Source organism: Akebia trifoliata, chromosome 1 (assembly GCF_017979445.1).
Source record: "Akebia trifoliata isolate Shusen 1 chromosome 1, ASM1797944v1, whole genome shotgun sequence".
In the NCBI taxonomy this organism is placed as follows: domain Eukaryota; kingdom Viridiplantae; phylum Streptophyta; class Magnoliopsida; order Ranunculales; family Lardizabalaceae; genus Akebia; species Akebia trifoliata.
The window spans coordinates 23,977,099-24,000,295 of record NC_141375.1 but is presented as its reverse complement, the minus strand read 5'-3'; the positions used below and the strand labels follow the sequence as shown (position 1 = coordinate 24,000,295).

Here is a 23,197-nt window from a genome sequence, read left to right as displayed (position 1 = left end):
AAAATAAGGAAAAGGGGGGAGGGGGTAGATGGTCCAAATAGAATTATTCAGTTGGAACTGAATCAAGTAATTAAGATTGAGTTGAATTGGATTTGACTTCAATGAGTAAGATCTAAGTTGATCCATATCGAACATTGTACATTTCTTGTATCTTATACTTGAGGATCGTTGTATTTGCACACACCAAAGTAATGAATTGTACATATTTACTTGTGATACCCACCTTTGCACACACCTAAGTCATTGATTTCTTTAATAATTCTAATTGCATACACATGTTCGGTACTGAATGATTATTTTTTTCTTCCTCCTCCTCCTCCTCCTCCTCTCTCTCTCTCTCTCTCTCTCGTTCTCTCTCGTTTCTTCTTATTATTTGCATCAAGAAAGATTTCAATGAAAATTTTAAGTTTTGATCTTACTTGTTTTTCTTATCCTAACAATTTTCAATCGAGTCGAAGTTGTTTACATGAGAAAGTTCTGTTCAATCGGTAGTTACTGAATCGATTTTAAAATATTCGACTGATATCTTCCACATCTGTTTGGTATGATTCGATATATACCTACTAAATTTTTAATAAAAATTCGATCTGAACTTATCGAATAAAATATAAAATAAAAAGAAGAAGAATGAAGGAAGAAGAAGAAGTAGATTTTAGAGTTTTATTTGGTAGGCGGTGGTATGTGCAATAAATAATTATAAAAGGGTAAAATAATAATTTAATTTTTTTTAAATACAAAAGTCACCTTACGTGGGTGGTGCGTCCAAATAGAGTGGGTGCAGTTATCTGGTGTGTGCAAATAGAACGACCCTATACCTAAACTTAAACCTAAACCTAAAGCGCGCGTTAAAAAATTATTCATTGAAGATGACTTGAAGTAGGATGCAACAAATTTTTTGACGGATCACTTGAATAAGAATCTGAGTCATTCTACACTGTAATGACGTGGCAGTAAAACAGAACAATAATTCATTTCCTCAAGATACAGAAAAGAAATCTTTGGTTGTCTGCACATGCCACGTCATTGAAATGGTTAAAGTTGAATCCAATAAAGTCAGTTCAGCATTTTGCAAGAATCTATAGTAAGAATTACGAATCCACACTTGCTTGTGCTTTTTCCGCAATCAATCCTCCATTACCTCTCTCTCTCTCTCTCTTCACGATCTCGGATCTATCTGTCTAATTTCTAGGGTTTCTCCATCTCATTACAGGTTCGAAATCTCTTTTTCTCTCAATCTCTAACTGGATCTCGTTATTCTCTCAGTTCGTCATCTTCTGTAAATGTCAAAATATAACCATTCAATGTAATTTGCAGAATCATGGCAGCAATTTCGGTTCATCAGTTCGCTCAGTGCATCACCTGCCATGCTTGGAGTCCTGATCACACAAGTAAATCTTCTAATTTTTTTCTTTCATTTTCTCTTTTGAACCCTAATAATTCATTTTTATCAATAATTTACATTTACAACAAGTTAGAGTAGATAACCAATTCTTCAGGTCCGTTTCTTACTTCATGGCATAATTGGTGTTACATGCGTTTATGTAGCTTTCAACCTTATGTTTCCACGAGATTTAATCGTGTTCATCTGAGATTTTTGTTTTAATTACATCCTCATGGATATCTCTGTTCATAACATAGTCACAAAATTAAAATTCTATGAATAAGGTAATAACCTATTAAACTGGTGGATCGACAAATTAAGGTGCAATTTATTGATTAATTGTTGAAAATGGTCACATTTTTTATTTTTTTTTACATTTCACCCCCACATTTTCTTTAAACATTCAAATTTCAATAAAAAAAAAGATAGGGTTTTTAGGGTGGTTGAAGAGGTTGGGTATTGGTAAGAAACCCCAAAACATCATTTGTATATTGCCTGAAAATTTTCCCATTTTTTTTTTTTTTTTAATATACAAAACTTTCCCGAATTTACCTGAATTGAACACCCCCATCTTATAATTACCGAATATGAACTTGGTTACTATGATATATAGAAGTTTTAGTGTTTGATGTTGTGGATGGTACGAATTCAAACAAGGGCGTTGATGCCAGCATGGAGGTCATATCATTCATTATGATGACGTGGTGGGGGACATTGCTGATTCGGAAAGGTCATATAGGTGCCTAATGACAGTGGCTATGCTGGTTGGGTATTCGTTCCCACCCACCCCTGCGCGGGTGCTTACTCGCCTAGTGAGGGTACTATGCTCAAGGCGTGAAGATGTCCCCAATGGGACATGTGTCCTCTGAATCAGGGGACAAGGGCCTGAGCTAGAGGGTGGCGTCCAGTGGTCCCTTCACTGGTCATTGGACAAGGAAGAGACATGATTCGTGAAAAGAGGAGAGACCTTCCAGAGGATTGGTCAGTAGGAAATGACATGGCTTTCAGCTCAAGCACTCCCAACAAAAGTGATTGGTGTGCATGGACTAGTGGCCGTATGAAGAAAGGGACGTTTGGATATTCTACAAATACCTCTGACAGTGAAGAACAAGGGGAGGACAAGATCCACAAAAGTATAAATTGTATTTGTCCCAACACAGATGTAAAATCAGGTTACTTACAACAAAAGAACAGTTTTCTGCTTGTAGTAAAATATTTAGTAGTAGTTTTGTGGGTTGGTTGAAATGTCACACTTGAATTTAAATTTTATTTCATTATAAGGAATCTTTAGTGGGCTCTTAAAAAATATTGATGGAGTCGTTTGGTGATTAGCTTGTATCTGAAGTTAGTTATATGTCCTCCTTTTAGCTAAATTTATCGAGAAACTGGCTGAGGCATTGGAGTTCCATGAAGCAAGAACCATGGGGTTAATAATTCCATGGTACATTGCTTTACATATTTTATTTAGATTTGTTTCCGCCATAGGAACTCCGTTTTTGAAGCAATGAAAGAGGAGCATGAACAACAGTCCGTCCTCTCTTGACCCAGTAGTTCCGCAACTACTACCGTGGTTGTTGCCAACGGGGATCCCCCATTCCGAAAGGTGACGGGGCCGGCCGTTAGGTCCAAAGTTGTATGCCACTGCTGTGGTGCCGATAGATTCACTACTACAACGCTGTTAGTAAATATTGCTGATTGCACATCTATTTCTCGTATATATGTCTCCATACCAAGAAGAGGAAAGTGTACCTCCAGCTACAACAAAAATGGAACCATATTCTATGTTGTAGTCAAAGGGTTGATGATATTTTTCTCTAAAAGAAAATAAATGAAGGTACAGTACAGGTTGGCAGATTACTTCTTAGGATATTGATCCCACATAGTAAGAGAACTGCAAGCTGCTGCTGAGTGTAATCAATCACCATAAGTGCAGGGTGTTGATCCGAGCAAGTGGAAAGTTCATGAAAATACAAACCCCACAATGTTCTTATAATATCTATTCATAAGAAAGTTAAACCCTGAAATAAGTCATTCTAAAATAATCTAATCATACTTCAATTGTTCTTTTCAGTGCTATTGTACACAAATTTTCATTATAAGTTTGAACTGAAAAAAAATTATAATCTTCAAAAAAGTCGTTGCATATCTTAAAACAAGATTTCTATCTCATACGAAAGGCTTCTTAATTGAACATATGAGCACAAAGTTATTCCTATTAAAAGCTAGGGATATCTTTGCCAATAGATCGGAGAACCTTTACCTTGTTTTCCGGCATCAATACGTTGTGGCTTCAGAAAAATCCTGATCTTATTTCATTCACCATAAGATTTAGGTGTAACTACTTTGGTACATATCAATACTCCAAATCTCGTAAGTCCTACCCCGTTGATTGGAAATCCTATTCTTGCTCAATTTATTGCACAATCCAAAATTATCTTCAATAACATAAGGCATTTCAAGTATCTTAGTTGTTTCTTGCAAGTCTTTGTGAAGAATATCATATCATTTGTGTCATGTATATTAGAAATATCAGGCCCACTATTCTTGAAATGGATCCACTTAATCCCTTCACTTTCAACTGCCCTATTAGGCATTCTATTTAATGCTACACCAACCACGATTACCATACAGCTAATAAGCTTGAAGTCTTTAGGTTTATTTTTATTTTTTGCTTCTACTTTCAGAATAAAAGCAATAAAAGTACAATTATGACTCTTCTAGGAAACCTTCCTCGTAGACTTCTTTGATCACCTTCATCACGTATTCAGTCTTTCCCAACAAAGTCTCAGCATCTTTTTAAAAATTTGACTTGAAAGCTCCCTTACTACTTTCCAAACATCCTTCCCATCGGTTGGTCTCTACAACCACCCACATTGTGCCTGGACAACTGATCAAAGAAGAAGCTATCCAGATTTAGTCAACAGGCTTGTTACTCTTTGAACATGTTCTTATGATATGCTACCACAGTGTCCTTAATTTGATCAACCTCCTCCATCAAAATCCCATCCACAAGTTCATTGGTGTAGTTCAAGCGTTCACAAGATGATGAGAATAGTTTGTCTTCCCCCTCCTCGTCCTCCTACTCCTTGAGTCCCCTGACTCATGATTTTTGGTGTCCGAATACTTTATTTTTGTATTTTTCGGTGTGAACAAACTCTTTTTTTATAGCTTCAGCTCTCTTGTTCATGTCCTCTCTCATATTAGATTCGACTTTCTCCTTCCCTTCTATATTTGCAATTTGTTCTAGCAAAACCCTCATCTTTGTTTTCCTCTCATTGCATAAAATCTAATACTTGTTTTGGCAATTTAAGCAACCATTTAAAAATTCATGTTGCTGCTGTTTGCTTGTTGCCTATGGTGTATGATATAATTACAGAAAAATTATTAAGTAAGTTTATATAAATCGTAGCAGTTTCATCCTAGTTCCTGTTTATCATAATTTTATTTAGTTGGTAACACATATTAATTTCCTTTGCAGTGGTTGCATTTTGTCCAAACAATAATGAAGTTCATATTTATAGATCATCACTAGACAAGTGGGAGAGAGTGCATGTACTCCAAAAGGTGTGTTGCACAAAATGCCCATGCATATAGATATTACTATTATTTAATGGTTGGTGAAACTCACCTTCTAATTGATATTATCTCTTTTGGTTCATCTGTAGTGGTTCTTATTATTGAACTTCCATGACAATATTAACATTATTTAACTATTGTTGATGTTTTATTCTGGGATGTTTAGAAAGGATTTTTCCTAGATACCATGCTACTCGAGAAATCACAATGTGACACATCTATCAAAATATTAGAATGGATTGTTAGATGGTCCAATGTTATTTCCCCTTTTGATTCCCTTTTTCTTTAATGACATCAATATGTCACATACGTACTGAATTTAATAGAAAGTATGTGAGGTACATATACTCAGAGAAGACTGAAGAGAATTCTTGATGTAGGACGATGAAGGGAGATAAGAAAATAGAATTTGATTTAGGCAAAATAGGGGATTTAGGGAAATCTGGTTGGGGATTGGGTTAAGGATTTAGTTTATGATTAGGTAAGGATAGGTAACCCAAAAGTAAAATATATATATATTTTGTTCGCAATTATGACAATTTCAGTAGGATAAATGAAAAAGGGTTAAAGAATGGTTAAAGGTTAAGATAAAGGATAAAAAATTCAAGAATCAAGAAAGGGTTTCAAGAATCAAGAATCATGAATCAAGAAAATCAAGAATAAAGAACTAAAAGAAAACCAAGAAAAATAAAAGAATAAAAAAATAAAAATAAAGATTAGAAGAAAATAATATTATATTGGATTCACTACAAAATGGTCTCACATCACACTATTAATGGGAATATCAAAGCTTCAATCTCAATTTTTATTCATCATTGAAGAAAATTACAGTAAGAAGCAAGTATTTATAATGTTCTTTAAACACTAAATCTAATCTCAACCATCCAATTAAAATAAGGAGATCCAATGGTTGTAAATAAACTTAAAACAACTTAAACAAAATAAAAGCAGAAATACCATTTGTGTTCCAATCCCGTAACTTTATTTCTCGTGAATTTTCAGCCTATGAAAACTCATTAAAAAATCAATATAAAATTATCAAATTGCCCCTTAACACCTATACTAACATCATAGGCTAATAAAACATCAAAATAAGCTAAAAAAACATAAAATTAAAGTCCTAAAATAGAAAACTAAAAAAAATTAAAATCTACTCTTCAATATTTGATGTCCCCATCAATTCTCCTCGCTGGGAAGATTTTACTATTGGTGAAATAAAATTGTAGCAATTCTCATCATCAGGTGCATTCCGCATTAGTTCTCTACGCAAGAATCTCCATTTACAAGTAATAATTCATTTCGAGATACAATTGTAAGTTTAGTAATGCTTTCTACATAAAGAGTTAACTAAGAAAATACAAGTGATGTTGATGCAGATATTTTATTTTTAATCTTGAAGAAAATTCCATGAGACAACATTCATAAGTCATTATATCACAAAAAACAGCCGTTTGGAATAGTATATTATGCTAGAGTATTCCACATAAGTTGATGCAAGTATCTTAAAGACAGAAAATCTGAAAGGCAAAATTAACAATTAATTATGTATGGATAACATGGTCAAAATAACAGAATGTACCAGTTAATACGTATTGATATCGGCCGAGACCAATACAAAACATTGACCCTGAACATTGAATATTTTGTATTAGAATGTGTCGATTGATATAGTATCGATTTTTTTTCCTTGACCGAATTTTTCGTCCTATACGACATTCTATAATAAATAATGCCATTTAAGTGAATAGCGTTCAGTTTTGTTAATGATTTTCCATAGCCGAATTAATAGAAGACCCTAAATTTGTTAATCTAGGACTAAAAGAAAGAAAATTGAAATTTTTTACCCAGAAGTTTTGGTTATCTTACTAAGAAAATCCAAAAAGATAACCAATAAATCTTATGTAATTGCAACTTATATCCATAGATTTGATGCATCTACTATTATAGCTATAATGTTTGGAAGAAATATGACATTATAGAAGAAAGGTTTTTTTTTTTTTTTTGAAAAGTATAATATATTTCAAGGAGAAAGAAAAAACAGCATACAAAGAGGCCGAGAAAGCCTCATAGAAAGTAACAAAGAAGAAGAGCAAACAACATCAATGATTACATAAAGAGTTCCATCTAAAAACAAAATCATCAAACGAAGTTCCCACGAATTCTATATTTTGTTTGGACCAAAGGTATAAGAAGCCCAAAATCTCTAAAAAACTTGTGTGAGAGCTTCTAATCTTGCCATTAAACACCCTGTTATTCCTTTCATTCCAAATCCCCCAAGCAATAGCCGAAGGTAGCATAGCCCACAGGTAACGTTTTCTGGTGTGAAAGACATTACTGGTCCACTCTTTCAACAACGATGAAAACTTATGAGGGAAAACCCAAGTCATACGGAATAAACCAAGGAAACTTGACCATAAATTATAGGAAAAAGGGCAATGAATTAAAATGTGATCAACAGATTCCCCTTCCATCAAGCAAAGGGGACAACAATTAGGAGTGATCCAACCCCGAGCAATCAAGTTATCCATCGTAAGAATTCTACCAAGGGAAGCCAACCAGACAAAGAAAGAGATTTTAGAAGGCACTGACCTAAACCAAATGATGGAAGCCGAGATGGTACGCTCAGCACTAGGAGTGAGCCATTTATGGAAGGATCTGACAGAGAATCTCGAATCCTTCGCTCTAATCCATTCCCACCTATCCTGTTCACTTTCGTTGCGATGAAGCGTATGCAAGAGATCGAGGAAAGATGTAACCTCGGTTAGCTCCCAATCATTAAAATTTCTCCTGAACCCCAAATCCCAAGTAGGATCGGACTCGTTGTGAATCAAACATTGCTGGATTGAATGATTCTTCTTAACAGAACAGACGTATAAAGATGGAAATTGAGAAGCTAGCGACGAAGGTCCGCACCAACAATCTTCCCAAAATCTAATTCTGTCCCCCACACCTGCTTTGAATCTAATCCCTTGCTCAAAATCCTTGCTAACTTTCAAAATTCCTTTCCATAGGCTACACCCATACGAGGTTTTAGACTCACCGCTATACCAACCTAGACTCCTCTCCCCATATTTAGCCATAATAACTTTCCTCCACAAACTACCCCTCTCCTCGCCAAACCTCCAAAGCCATTTTCCTAAAAGCGCTCTATTAGCTAATCTAAGACCCCTAATGCCTAGTCCTCCATTCGTTTTGGGCATGCAAATCACCTTCCATCTAACCAAATGATACTTCTTCCTACCACTCTTGTCATTCCACAAAAAGTTCTTCATAAGTCTTTCCAATCTAATTTCAACGGACCTCGGAAGCGTGAAAAGAGAGAGAAAGTAGACCGGAATGCTCGTTAAGGTACTTTTGATCAAAGTCACTTTCCCTCCTTTCGAAAGATACTTAGCCTTCCACGTACTCAACCTTTTTTCCAATCTTTCAATCACACCATCCCAAATTTTGATACTATTGTAGGGTGCTCCCAGCGGTAAGCCCAAATAGGAAGTGGGCAAAGTATCATACCCACAACCCAAAGTTGAAGCCATTAAATGAACATCATTAACTTCTCCTACCCCAAAAAGTTTGCTTTTCTGCAGGTTAGTATGTAAACCTGACATAGCCTCGAAGCAACACAATAACACTCGAAGCACCCTCACTTGATCCCTCGAATCCTCCAAAAAAGTTAAGGTGTCATCCGCAAATTGAAGGTGAGAAATTAAAGGGCCGTCATTAATCCTAAAACCCGAAAGCTTACCTAAGTCAACCGCTCTTCTAAACAATCTCCCCAAGGCTTCAGCTACAATCAAAAACAAAAATGGAGATAAAGGGTCCCCTTGCCTCAAACCTCTCGACCCTCTAAAAAAACCGGCTGGACTCTAAGAACAATTTCGTAACATGCTACTTGAGGAACATAGGGGTTGGCAAGATGGCCAGGACCACGCCTTAGGAAGCGGATTTCTTGAGTTCGAATTTCCCCTTAGGGATTTATCCCAAAAATTACCTAGTGCATGTAGGGGGAGGGAATTGCACGTGCCTGAGGATTAGTTGGGTGCTCTATGAGGCCTGGATAATTCGGTAACCAAAACAAAATGGAGGAACATTTGATCTTGATTTCAACCCCTACAAGTAGTTTATTTATTTTTGATAAGTTTAATTTATTTAAAGAGGACAATAAGTCCTTGAGGAATATACAAGGGAAGAGGAAAAAGAAAGCAAAGCAAAGCAAAGCAACGAGGCGACTACTCCCTGATTACATTGTCCTACCTAAATATAAAATCTTCAAAAAAGAAACCCCTGAACTCCTTAAATTGTTTACTTCAAAGGAACAATAAACAGAAAATACTAAAAATAAACTCTTGCATGGTACTTTCCTTCCCCTTGAACGTGCATAAGTTCCTCTTTTACTTAACAACCTTGCAAAAACAAGAAATATGGAAAAAGTAAGGGTAAAAATGCTTTTATGGGAGCAAGTGGTGTTTTGTCTTACTTGTTTTTCACATCATGAACAATCAAAGCAATTTATGAAGAGAACAAAACTTTACTTTTTTTTTTTCACATCCAAACTTACCCTTGTTGGAAAATTTTGGAAACAGATGGAACTTCCTTGACTTTACCATAGCCGACTTAAATTTACACAAGTCTAAGTATAAAACCTTGTTACTAAGTACTATCTCATGGTTGATGGCTTGATGTTGTATTATGTGTATATTAGTTTTGACTTTATTAATGTTTTATTTTCTTTATTTTCAATCTCCAGCATGATCAAATTGTTTCTGGGATAGATTGGAGTGCAAGATCAAACAAAATTGTTACAGTATCACATGATCGGAACTCGTGAGCATCTACTTTGCCATTTTCCTAGATTGTAGCTCTTTAATGAAAATATTGGGTGTTGAACTTCATAATTCCAGACTAGTTTTTAAATATATGGGTTTCTTTTCAGATACGTTTGGAACCAAGAAGGATCGGAATGGGTCCCGACCCTTGTTATTCTTAGGCTAAATCGTGCCGCCCTTTGTGTTCAGTGGAGTCCAAAAGGTAACAAAGTACAACTCATCATCATCAAAGCCTTATCCCCAATGTTGGGGTTGGCTTTGTCTAAAGTACAATTGAATTTACAACTTTAGTTTTTTCTGAGTAATTGTCTTTGTACTTGAGTAGCCCTTCATTTGAGTTATCAGATGTGTAAGGTTATATTTTAATAGTGATATACATTTTCGTGTCTTGTTATACCATTTTATTTATCATTTAGTGTTTCACCATCCAATCAAAAGCAACCAATAATCTCGAAAACAAGAAGGGAACTTTGCAATCTTGGCCTTGTACGCAGAAGATTAGCTGGTGGGACCTAGTGTTTTCTTGAATTTTAGGTCAATATTTCTTTTGTCTGTTAAGTTAGTTTAGGAAATTCTTTTTGGTGAGAATCGTTGTGGTTAAACCAGTTGCTTCAAATTCTGTTACCTGAAGAGAAACACAAACTATGAAAAATTGATTCCAATGCCCCATGAAAAATGTCCAAGGGTTGGTGAGATGGCCAAGACCACGCCTCAAGAAAAAGAGGTCTTTAGTTTGAATCTCCCCTTAGGGGCCCTAAGGGATTTATCCCAAAAATTACCTGGTGTCTGTGGTGGGAGGGTACTGCACGTTCCCCGATTATTAGTTGGGTGTTCTAAGAGGCCTGGATACCTTGGTTCCAAAATAAAGAAATAAATAAATATATAAATGTGGAGAAAATAAAGCAAACCTAAACCGCAATAGAAGTAATTAAATGTGGAGAAAAATAAAGCAAACCTAATAAACCTCTTGCCATTGCCAAGTCTTTACCTCACCTTACCTTGAAACTTGCATTATTTATACTCCTTCCAAACATCCCTGCTTGGACTGGCTTTGTGAACCAACATAATATTCCTTTATGCTTACTTTCCATTGGTGAAATCGACATATACCTGGTAAAACTGCCCCAATCCTCTCTAGTGGAACCTCAAACAAACTCCAATTCCACCTACATGCTATCTCTACATAATTACTATTGTCGCAAACCCTGATAACGCCATGATGCTACCCCCAAACACCTTAGACTTGTAGGGGCTTGGAACAAGAGCTAGAAAGCTCGTAGAGGAATTCTCTAAACCAAAAGAAAAACTTTGTTGGAACTGATGGAAGCCCCTAACAACCTTGAAAATTCCATCTTCGTTGTTTCATGATGAACATATTAAAGTGAGCCAGCTCTCTCTTTCAGTTTGTAAGGGAGAACTGGAAAAATTTTATTTTCTCTCTTTTGGAGAGAACAAAGATGTACACCACCCTTTCTTTAAGGAGCTCAGCGCTGCATTCACAAGTCACAACCCTTAAGCATATGACTGAAAGGATAAGGAGTCAAGGATCCAACCTCTAACAAGTTATCTGGTGCTATAGGTCATCTTCTCCACTGTTATCTCATCTAATGGTGTTTGAAGAGTTGCCTTCACCCCACCGTATAACCAGGTAAGTTGTCTTTAAAATTTAGGCCATGAAGAAGATTTTTGGGCTTTTCTTCCATTTGAGTCCTAGATCCCAATTGATTCTGAATAGACCTTTGAATACAGTTTGAGGCCTTGAATATGAGCTTAATCATATTTCTGTGTTTTTTTTTTTTTAAGAATGTGGACTTTAGATGTTCTCTTTGTCTACTCAAGTTCCTTAAAACTTCTCTTGGTCAATTTTTATGGGATCTGTGTGGGCTTGAGATTAGGAAACTTCATCCTTTACTGTTGAATGTCATTGAGGAAGCAAATCCATTTCATTTCTAGCATAAACAATGAATTTGTTCCCATGTAAACCATACCTATTTTGCCAATCCTTTTCTTTTCTAGCATCTCTTTTCAATCCTTCCTGTGTCTGATTTTATTTCTCAATATATACTCATGTATACTGCCTTGCAGAGTCAGATGACTGTCTCTTAGATCCTTCTTCTATCCTTTGTCCAGTTTTCTAGAGTGCACTTTAGGTTTTTTTTTTCTTCGACTCACTGTATATCAAATTTTTATGGGATCTGTGTGGGCTTGAGATTAGGAAATTCAATTTGTACCGTTGACCATCGTTAAGAAAGCAAATCTATTTCATTCCAGCGAAAACAATGAATTTATTCAAATGTAAACAATTAATCCATCTTTCTCAAATCCTGTTTTTAGCACATCTTTTCAATCCTTCATGTGTCCCGTTTTCTGTGTCAACATATATATATATATATATATATTCATGTACACATTGTTCCCAAGGAAAAGAAATCGCATCCTTTTCCCCCTTTAAATATGCCTACATGGCCCTTCTTGTTTGAAAGAATATCCTCCTTTATGGGATTTGAAAGGCAGTGTTCAGCTACCATTTGCATATTCAATTGGTGCACCTGCTGGAATGTGGCCTAGTATTTGAGATTTTACTAACATGATCGAGTTAAACCCCAATAGTTGGGATAAGGCACCAAGAGTTATGGTGATGGTCACCAATTGAAATAGAAATGTTTGCCCCGCTTATTGCCTCTATTTTGAAGCTCTAAAAGATTTATTTATTGTTAAATGGAATGGCGAATAAGAGCTAGAAATTATTGGCTGAATATATATAGAGGCACAACTGAGATCTAAACAGGCTAGGTCGGTTATGAAATTGCTTAATTTTATATGACATGATTTATAAGATTGTTTTCTGATACTTGTTTGCTTCCAAATCTTGTGATTATGGGGCCTAGACCCATAACTCAGTTAGTTTGACACATTGCAAAGCAACTTTGAGGTCATGGGTTCAAGTCCAGGTTAACTATCAAAAAAGGAAAAAAAAAACTTGTAATTATGAAGCTTGGGAGTTGCTATCATCAAAATTTGGCATCATTAGATTTTTTTTTCCTGATAAAATTTTTGTTAGAAAATGTGCTTGTAAAAATATATTTTGCTTCACAACTCCAATTATTTGCTTAATTGTTTTTTAATTATATAATGCTTCAGAAAACAAATTTGCTGTTGGAAGTGGAGCTAAAACTGTTTGTATCTGCTACTATGAGCAAGAGAATAATTGGTAACATTGACCTTTTGCTTGTGACGTATCTCATTTCTTTCAGTTTTGTGCTTTACAAAATATGTACCATGTTGTAACTTCCATTGGATCATGCTTGTTTGGCAATTTATTTTGTTTATTTTGTTTTTTTGAGCTTCTCATAAGTTAAAAATTTAATAACAAATTATTATGTTGTTCTACACCCTATATCCTACCCCTTTTATTATCCTTTGTTCTTGGACTTCCCTCTAAAACTTAATTTCACCTCTCGTCCTTCAACATACAAAACTTGGATGAAAACCTTCTCTTCTCAAACTCACTTAAAGGCAAGGTAGTTTCAGTGATGATAGCTTATTCAACTTTTCAATTCTCACCAAGAAGAACATAATGTAAAAGGTATTTACTTTGAGTATTGTACTATAATGGATCTGGGGTTCATATCTGGTTTAAAATCTTTGCATCCTGCTCCTATGTAATGTTAATTGATGGAACAAGACGTGTTGTACAAGACGATACGATCTATTGGAAAAAAATGTGACATGTATTTCAAAATATGACAATAACATTTTTTGGCTAAACAAGCGAGCTTAGTGGTCGGTAATTTGTAGGTTTTCCTAGGTATTGAACCTGGTTCATGGTATCAACACTCACAAACTTTAACCAACTTGGCAAGCCGGCTCCTTCAAACATTTCTATGACAATCTTTACATTAAACTACATTTAGTGCTTAGAAAAGTGTAAAAGAACTGATGTGTAGCGTAACATTACAATACTCACTTTTATCCACGTACCTGGATTCAATTCACATCCTTCAAGCATTTCTATAACAATCTTACGTTAAGCTACATTTAGTACTTAGAAAAGCTAAAAAGAGCGGATGTTTAGCATAACAACATTACAATACTACCTTTTATCCACATACCTGTGTCACCTGCTTGCATGTCCGCAAACCATGTTGCCTTTTATGAAACAATTGTTATGGATACATTGTTTGCATTAGTGTTTCAAACAGTAAGGCATCAGCTGAGGCATTTCACTCACCAGATCCTTGAGGAGTTACTTCAAGGCATTCTGTGAGCCTCATGTGCATGCATACTTTGAATAGAAAAAAAAAAGAAGCAAAATACCAAAAAATGAGGAATTCAGGGGTAATCTCAATAAAAAAACTGAAAAAAAAAGAAGAAGAAAACATTCTTGACAGTTCACAATTTCACCATCCAACACAGAATATTCAAATCCAAAATTTCAAAATTATCTAGATCAAATTAAAATGATTACATCCATAGTTTTATTCTTCCAACTTTTTTTGATAGGTATAAGTGTGAAGGTGGGATTTTGATCCTAGTTCTTTGGTATTACCTCAAAAACTTTACCACCTCACGAAGGTGGCATCTTTGTACTTCCCAACTTTCCAATTTTTATTCTATCAAACAACAAACAACACTAAGAGGACACCAACCACTTCAACCAAAAAGCATACCACAGTTCTTTTTCATCTGGCAGTGAATGTCTTTTGTGTCTAAAAGATAATATTGTATTAAAAACTAAGAGGTAGGCAAGGCATAGATGCAGTATGCAGGAAAGCCTCAACTCTTTTTCTTCAAGAAATGCTGAAAAGTTTGATAACAATTGTAATAAATTTTATGAAAAAATCAACCATATTTAAATAAAGCAAATCAAGAAAATAAGCTTGTTATCTCTTTATGATTTCCTTAACATGTGATAGTTTCAATGCAAACACCTTACATATCTAGTCACCAATGCATTATCAAAAGAAAAATTAAGAAGTATTGTATACTCTAAAATAGGGCAATCTCATTTGTAACCAAGTCTGTAGTTCTAAACCAAAGATAGGTAGCACATTGATCATGAGTCAATTTAATCAACGAAGAATCAAGTAGGTATAAGTCAACAAAGCGACAACCTTAACCCAAAGATCATAGTTGCATATAACCTATCAACCATAATCCATAACCATCTGAGTAAGATCCCGCTCAATTCAGGGTCTTCTTATTCTCTAGCCTATTTTCAAACAAATGCAAAGATAAATAAAGGAATAAATACTGAATATTTATGTTAAGAGAAAGGGAAGGAAAGAATTTATTTGAGTTCAACATTGATTAAGTGTATATTTGAACATTCTTTGTCACTAGAGTTATTGGATTGGCATTTTGGGGAAAATTTAAGGGAGAAAAAATCTGATATGGTTGGTTTTGTGCCACTACTATGCCTCATCCCTTGTGCTGCAACTGAGTGAGACAATCCACCTAAAACCCAGTTGAGGTTGGACGCACCTTTCTAAACAATGGTTTTAGATTATTCAGTGCCCATTATTCTGTATAGATATCATGTGTGAACACATGCACACAGTGTATCCTCATACTTCTTAGTTTATGTTGGTCAAATGGTGTTAAATATGGTGTTTCCTTTTCAAATAGTTCTGATTTTAATGGTTAGCTTTTGGATAATGTGCTCTACTCTAGGTGGGTCAGTAAACTTATAAGGAAAAGGCACAATTCTTCTGTGACGAGTGTTGCTTGGCATCCCAACAACGTAAGTATGTTCCCCTCTTTTCTTAGTTTAAAAGTTTACATTTGCATCATGTGATTGTCGAAGATCACAATTGAAGGGATTGAAATATGGAAAATGGTGTATGTTGTATCAAATGACGCAAATCACCGACACCAAATGTTGAGACATTTTCCTTTTATAAGGGCTTTTTTAATGATTGGGAGTTGGAAAGATTGGGGAGTTTGATCTATTTGGTGGAGAATAGTCACACGGAGGTTACTTTGGATGATCGTAGATTGTGGGGTGGTGCAAGGGATGGGAGGTTCTTGGCCAAATCAATGTACTACACCATTGCACCAAGGAGCTCAACGACATTCCCTCACACATTTGTATGGGGCTGCAAGGTGCTTTCAAAGATCTCGGCTTTAGGGAGATTACTTACCTTTGACCAATTAATTAGAAGAGAATTTATTTATCCAAATCAATGTTGTATGTGTAAATCGTGTGCGGAAAATTCAAATCACTTATTCCTTCATTGCTGGGTTGTTCGTTAGATTTGGTCGCACTTCTTATCTCTCTTCGGTTTAGTGGGCTGTTTTCCTCATTTAGTTAAGCTGTTATTGGATTTGTGGTTTGTTTGGGGAGACTTGTTTTCTTTATCTAAACGGTTTCTTTGGTACTTGGTACTGTTTGCAATTTGTTGGTGTATTCGGAAAGAAAACGTAATAGTCATATTTTTTTTAGGGTAAGGTTCCAAGATTGAAGACTTGGTTTTATTGATTATGGCCTTCTTGTTCTCTTGAAGCAAATTTTACAAGGAATTCAAAGGAGTTTTCTTTGAAGATTTTATTATTAGATGAGATAGGGTTTGTAATTTGTCGTTGGAGTAGCTTGTTTGAGGTTTTTTTTTGCTTTGTTTTCCTTGTTGTTTGGGTTGGTCCCCTCAACCCCCATTTTTTTCTTTTTCCTTTCTAATAAAATCATCTTTACCCACCAAAAAACAAATTAGGGTTTTTATTCCTTTAATTTAAAGTTGTTAAGAGGATTCAATTTACAATTTTAACCCTAAATAAAGATGTAATTTACGACAGCTCTATTTCAGGGGTAGAGTAGGGAGGTGGCACAAAAATAGTATATCTATATAATCGGACCAGGTTGAGCTGCGTGATGGGCCTAGTTCCCTAGCTTGAACCCGGCAATACTTGTAAATGGGCCAAGGCCAGCTGGTCCGATAACTAAATTGGTCTGTTAACCATGTCCAATCCGTGCCCATGGTGGGTTGGGTTAGGATACACCCCATTGACAGCCTTACTTTTAGGTATGTGCTTGTTGAAGGTTAAAATTTTTTTTTTTTTTCTTTCGTCATATGGTTGTTCTCAGTCTTCGGTTAAGTTGATATTTCAAACCTTCAGTTGTGAAGGATAAAATTCTTATTTGATTTATGGTTAACTAATTTGGAAAAATGGTGCAAAACCATTTTTAGGTTGGTTGGGGGACCGAATGATCCATCAAAGTTTTATGTTCCTTGCATAAAAGGAAAATACCATTTTGAACTACACGAGGGCATTAGAACAGAAAACTTGTTGTAAATTCTTACTTCAGATGAAGTTGGTTATTCCTGGGGTGCCCCTATAATTCTAATCAGTTGTTTTGTTGGCCAACTAGGTAGTGCCTATGTGTATACAGCCGTTCTGGTAGGTTCTATACCTTTTCCCACCTAGACACTTCCAGTGAATATGAGTTCTGAAATTTTCATGAAGTCTGGTATTTTTTTCTGCATATGTTTCAATATTCAATTAGAATTGTCAAACTGATGTTTAATGTAGTAGCAGTGCTTCATGATCCATAGCTGAACGAGTGCTATTGCATATTCCTTTGTTTAACTATTGAACCATCCTTTCTGCTTGTAACTCTATCTGCACCAAATATGAAAGCAACCATTTACCATGTTCTTTATGTTCATTCTTTACTTTTAATTACAGATTTTCCTTGCAACAACATCTACTGATGGAAAATGTCGGGTCTTCTCCACTTTCATCAAAGGTGTCGATTCAAGGTATTTTGAACATTTTTTTGGCTAATTAAATATGGTACCCTGTAGATAATAATTCACTTTTGACAAATTTTTATAGGTACCTCTTTGAATATTTCGCACTAAATCATCTGTTCTTTGTATTTGGATGATGACCCAGGGAATCTGGACCAAGCATTTCTTCTGATTCAAAATTTGGAGAGGTCCATATCTATGATCTTTTCTCTTGATAGCATAAAATGCTGTGGTGTAGTTCTTATTGAGCAGATATGAAATTCATGTGCATTTTCTTATATTATATCTGTTCTATACTATTTTACGACTGTTTCATGAAAAAACGTCTACGTTATATAGTTGGCTGCTATCTGTCCAACCATTTGCTTTATGCCTTTTAATTCGGTGCTCACCTCTCAATGATCCTAACCATCTGATAATTTTTTGATTTAAACAGAAGTTTACATTGGATGCTTGGGATTAAGTAACTGGTGTGATTTTATTGCCATGTTTCATCTCAAAGTTATCCCATCGATTGCATGGCTTGATTTGGCAACACATACTATTTAGAGGGACATAAACAACTCTATGATTGAATTTGTTTGAAAATCATGCATTACCACTTTTTTGTCTGACAAAAAGGAACTATAAATTTGGTAAGCAGTACAGATTGCATATAATAGAATTGTATTTAATAGAAGTTAATGGATTAAGAGCCCAGTTCAAAATTTTTGTGCATTTTCCCTATGACCAAGTGGTTTATTAACATAAAATGTGATGCAGTGTGGGACCAATTCATGATCCTTTAAGACTGAGTCAGCACTTTTTGGACTCCATGAACACTAATCACTTAATGCTAGAGTGAGCTTAGTTCACCGTAATTGTGATGCTTATGAAATTTCCCTTGGATTTGATGGGATTAAGAAAACCTAAATTAGATATCTATTTATTGCCCATGCTGTTTATGTATATTTATACTTTGCTTGAAGCATATGGATATCCATCAAAATCATTGCATGTACTCAAAATTGGAACCAAGAACATCATTTTTCTTGATTGAGGAATATGTCTTTTTCAGTAAACCTGTAGCCTTTCATTTTTCTCTGATTGAAGGTATCAGCTTTTTAAGTTGGTAAATTATGTTAGTGGTGGTAATACGACAGACCTAATCCAAAATAACCCTCACCTGCTTACCAATAAAAAGAAGTCAAATTTCTCTTATTAATGTTAAGTAGGCATTTTCTTTTTCCTGTAGTAGTTTCCTTTGATGAATTTGTTTCGTGGATTGATTCATTTTAAGAAAATAACATCGTACTGTTCATCATTCATGCTTTCACTTGAAAGTCTGGGGGTCAATTTCCTACACATTACTTTTGATTACTACGGGCTTATGAAAATGTTCTTTTTTTTTTTAAGCAGCAAATTGTGCAACTTGATCTCTGTTTTAGCTGGGCGTTCGGTGTAAAGTGGTCTCCAAGTGGCAATACCTTAGCTTTTGTAGGTCTGGAATTTTTAACTGTATCCTTTCTGTAAGGAAAAATTATTCAATTTGGGCAGTATGTTTCCTATGCTGATTTGCAGCAGTTGCTAAACTAACTCTCACAAATACTAAATATAGATATAACAAGAAATAAAGATTTATTCTTCAATTTAATTATTTTGGCCTTGCCAAATGTCACATAAGCTCTAATTGGAACCGAAACACACTTTATAATTGCTTGTTGAGCTCTATAAAACCTTTTGGCGAAATGTAGTAGTTTCACACTATCATATTGTCTAGATGCATGAAAAATAAACATATTTAGGAAGGTTATCAGTGCTTGGATACTCTGAATACTCAAATCAACAACAAACTTTTACTTGTCATTTTCTAATTTAAAGAAAAGCTGTGTGAAATTTCAGCCCCTCGGAATGACTACCATTTGTTTAATGTTCAGGTCACAATTCAATGATCTACTTTGTCGATGATGTTGGTCCTTTGCCTTCTGCCCAAAATGTAGCATTCCATGATTTGCCTCTCCGTGATGTGGGTCAGCATCCTCTCTTGTTAGCCTTCACATATCTTAGAGTTTTATGCGTTTCTATTAATTCTTCCCATCCTTCAAAAACTGAACACTAAAAATTGCATATGCATTGTTCCAGGTTTTATTTCTTTCTGAGAGGATGGTCATAGGCGTGGGATTTGACTGTAATCCAATGGTTTTCACTGCAGATGAAAGAGGCATATGGTATGTCATGGTCTTCTATATGAATTACCTTTGCTAACTGAATTGTACTGTCTATACGAATTTGTTGCTTCATTGCCTATTTCGGTCAATCATTTAAGAACGTAATTCTTGGGTACCTAATGGTCCACTGGCACCTATTCTACTCAGTTCTATTTTATATAGTTCAGTAAAAAAACTTGGGGCATGTGAGTGTTATCCCTATTCATATATTTAGTGCAAGTTGTGAAGATTACACCTCGGCGAGGTGGTAAAATCTGAGTTTGGTAATACTTCAGATATGGGTTCAAACCCCAATTTGACACTTGAATCTTTCAATATATGGTGCAAGTTGTTGGTATGGGTAATGGATTTCTGACATACTAGTTTTATTTAGCCATGTATTTGTGTTCTATTGGAAGTTTCTCTTTTAAAATTATAAGTGCTCTGATTTGACAGTGAAATACTTTTCTTAAATGAAGTTATTTAGTTCCTCACAAGGAAATTATTGAAAAAATATTTCTGTATTTTTCTTATCCTAGGAGCTTTGTCAAATTTCTTGATGAAAGGAAAATAGCACCTTCAAGCTCAAAATATGGTTCACAGGTACGTCCATTTTCTATATGATGACAGTCTATTAGTGAAAAATATTCCTAAAAACTAAAAGAAAAAGGCTTTAATGTATAGATCTTGACAGAATATTGGGTAGCTTAAGTAGTTTCCCTAACACAAGTTGCATTGCACACCACAAAAAAAATCCATTTGCGTCTTTCTTTGGGTGTACATGTACATCTGTCAATTTTGTTGATTTTCCAGGAAGTCTTCAGTTGCTCCGTAAGCTTGCTATAAAGTGTCTCTCCTAAACTATTTGTGTGTTTGCTGTTATTCGTGAGTATTGGATCAAGTCCACTGATCAGATGAACCCAAATCATGGATCAACAGAAGTAGGCTTTTGGTTTCCAAGAAAAAGTAGATTGTTTTATTAAAGTTTTATATTATTGTTGTGGCAAGTGCCAGTTCCAATGTCAATTGGTGGGGTAAGGAAAGAAAAAGAAGGAAAAGCGTGGATGGCATAATTTGCGATCACAGTACATAAATTTTATTACGTCAACCATTTTAAGTAAAAGAAATCTAAAGTTTAGATGGTGTAGTTATGTTCTCTTAGCTGATAAAAATATATTATGATGGAGATAATTGTCAGGCTCATGTATTGTGTTTGAAGTTATGTTGCATGGAGCCATGGACTCTTCCAAAAGGGTGAAGTACCCATATTGGTCATGTGTCTGATGCTCTCCATGGACTCGAATGCTATATTTCTGATTTATCTTTCGTTTTTTGCCCTTTTTGCAAGATGTTAATCAGCATTATTCTTAACGGCAAAAAAATATATATATATTCAGCATTTGCGATATGTTACTGTCGGATGTACACTCCCATAGGATGTTTTTTGCGTGTATGTAAGATGTAGCAGCTATAGAGGAGAGATCATCGATTCATTGTCAGGAGAAAATCCATGCATTTCTTGCCTTGTCTGGAGAAAATCTGAGGGCTTGAAAATTATCCATGCAGTTCTCAGTGGATTATGTCTAGTAAATGACACAAACCAAACAACAACAACAACAAAAATTATCTGGAGATATGGGCTAAATGAATCCTATTATCCTTTCCACTCTGTCCAAAGCCAATGTCTGATACATGATTCATGTTAGTGGGTGACAGATTTATACACTGGCTGCAACCTGATGCAACCCTCCTCCCATGCTGCCATAATGTTTCTCGCAAGCACGGAGAGTATTGTTAGAGGAGTCAATCTAGGAGCAAAGGCTCATCTAATCTTTAATATTCTTTCAAATGGTCATTTAGACTAGAAAATCAAGATAGTATTTATTCTTCTTGTAGGAGCCACCTCGGCTCTGCTTCTTTGGCATCTAAATAAATTTATTTACAGTTATAAAAAAATCCAGATAGTAAACAGCAAACACAATACATGCTTCAAAGGGTAGGATCTAATATTGTCCTTTTTAAATAGCTTATTAGGGTACTGCAAATCCAAATTATACTAAAACACTTAATTGACGTTTGTCATTATGCTCAACGTTGGTACAAGGTGTGCACAATAATCGCAAAACACCGGTAATACTGTTCATTCACGATAAATGGATCTGGTGTTTCTTTTTCGTTACTTTTCAGACCTTCTGTTGGATCCATAGATTTGATATTAGTGTTATTTATTTTTTTATTTTTCCAGTTTTCTGAAGCATTTGGGAAATTATATGGTCAATCAAAACATGGTGTTAGCAACGATGCGATTGAACCTTCAAAATCCCGCAAAGGTGTTCATGAGAATTGTATAAAGTACGTACTACAATATCATGTTTTGCTGCTAGTCATGTCTGTGCTTCCTATTTCCTATACATTTTTGCCTGGTTGAAATTCAAATGTTGAGGCCTTAATGTTTTTTTCCACTTAAAACTCTAGTTCAATAGTGCCACTGAAGAAAGCAGGAGAGAGCATGGTAAAGCGTTTTAGCACGACAGGTTAGTTGTCGAAGTTCATTGCTTGGACTCCAAAATTTAGTAATGTTGCTTTCCTACTAAGAACACATCTAATCCATGGTCATCTTGTCATTTCAAACAGGATTGGATGGCAAAGTGGTGGTTTGGGATTTGGAAAACCAGACAGATTTCTAAAAATCTTTCTCCTCGTCACTGGTGATGCATATTCACAGTTAGAGATCAAATATTGAAGTTTTTAATCTTTTAAGGCCCTGTTCATGTTCTATATATTTTTGTTGAACTAAGTGTACTTGAAGAATCTTTCGTTAACTCTCTTTGACTAACCATATTCTGTCCCCCACTATGATTATTTTCCATGTTTGAGCTTTGTAGTATATTTGGTTTGGGAGGTTATGTTGTGGCGGATTGTGTTGTAGAAATAAATATTGCTTAATTTTTCAATTTTATCTTGAGAGTTGAACTTGAAGTTCTTCGCAAAGTTGACAGTAAGAGTTAATTACAGCTACAATAATTCATTGCCTGACAGAATCCCCTGATAGAGTTGCATAGAATTGGATGATGATGATGATGCCCCATCATCATAGATGATAGATCGTCGTTGTACTCATCTACATTTGTTTTCTCATATCGGACTCTAGGATGAGCCATCAAACTCTCAATAGTTCTAAAATTGGTGGATATAGAAATATCTATGAGATGCCCTCGTTTACTCTCAAGTCAAGTCTTTGCGACCGACCGGTCTCAAATTGTTAATTTAAAACAACCTTTTAATGTAGCAATATTAGAAATGATTGAAATTTGAAGACACTGATCATCTTTCCTTTGAGAATGACTCAATGAGGTAAGGTTTGATGGTCTAATATGTTATTCATATGGACCTCAGATGATGGTTTCACACAAACTAGTAGTATAGAGGACTCTTCAGCTTACATCTGTTGGAATGTCAAACTAATCTAATTATTGAAGGAGA

General features: G+C 35.2%; 1 protein-coding gene across 2 annotated transcripts; it reads left to right on the top strand.

Annotated features, from left to right (window-relative positions):
• The first annotated feature begins 1,055 nt into the window (after nt 1-1,055).
• LOC147411099 (actin-related protein 2/3 complex subunit 1A-like) lies at nt 1,056-22,671 on the top strand. 2 transcript variants are annotated; one of them, XM_086444544.1, is made up of 16 exons: nt 1,056-1,210; nt 1,315-1,388; nt 4,860-4,945; nt 9,702-9,778; nt 9,888-9,982; nt 12,922-12,991; nt 15,454-15,523; nt 17,464-17,537; nt 17,674-17,716; nt 18,927-19,008; nt 19,445-19,533; nt 19,650-19,735; nt 20,254-20,317; nt 21,960-22,066; nt 22,190-22,248; nt 22,349-22,671. In XM_086444544.1, the coding sequence occupies exons 2-16, from the start codon at nt 1,319-1,321 to the stop codon at nt 22,399-22,401; spliced, it is 1,125 nt and encodes a 374-aa protein (XP_086300670.1). In that variant the 5' UTR covers nt 1,056-1,210; nt 1,315-1,318; the 3' UTR covers nt 22,402-22,671. The 2 variants fall into 2 exon arrangements, with proteins under 2 accessions (XP_086300670.1, XP_086300666.1); XM_086444540.1 differs by having other exon boundaries at nt 18,924-19,008.
• The last annotated feature ends 526 nt before the right edge of the window (nt 22,672-23,197 follow it).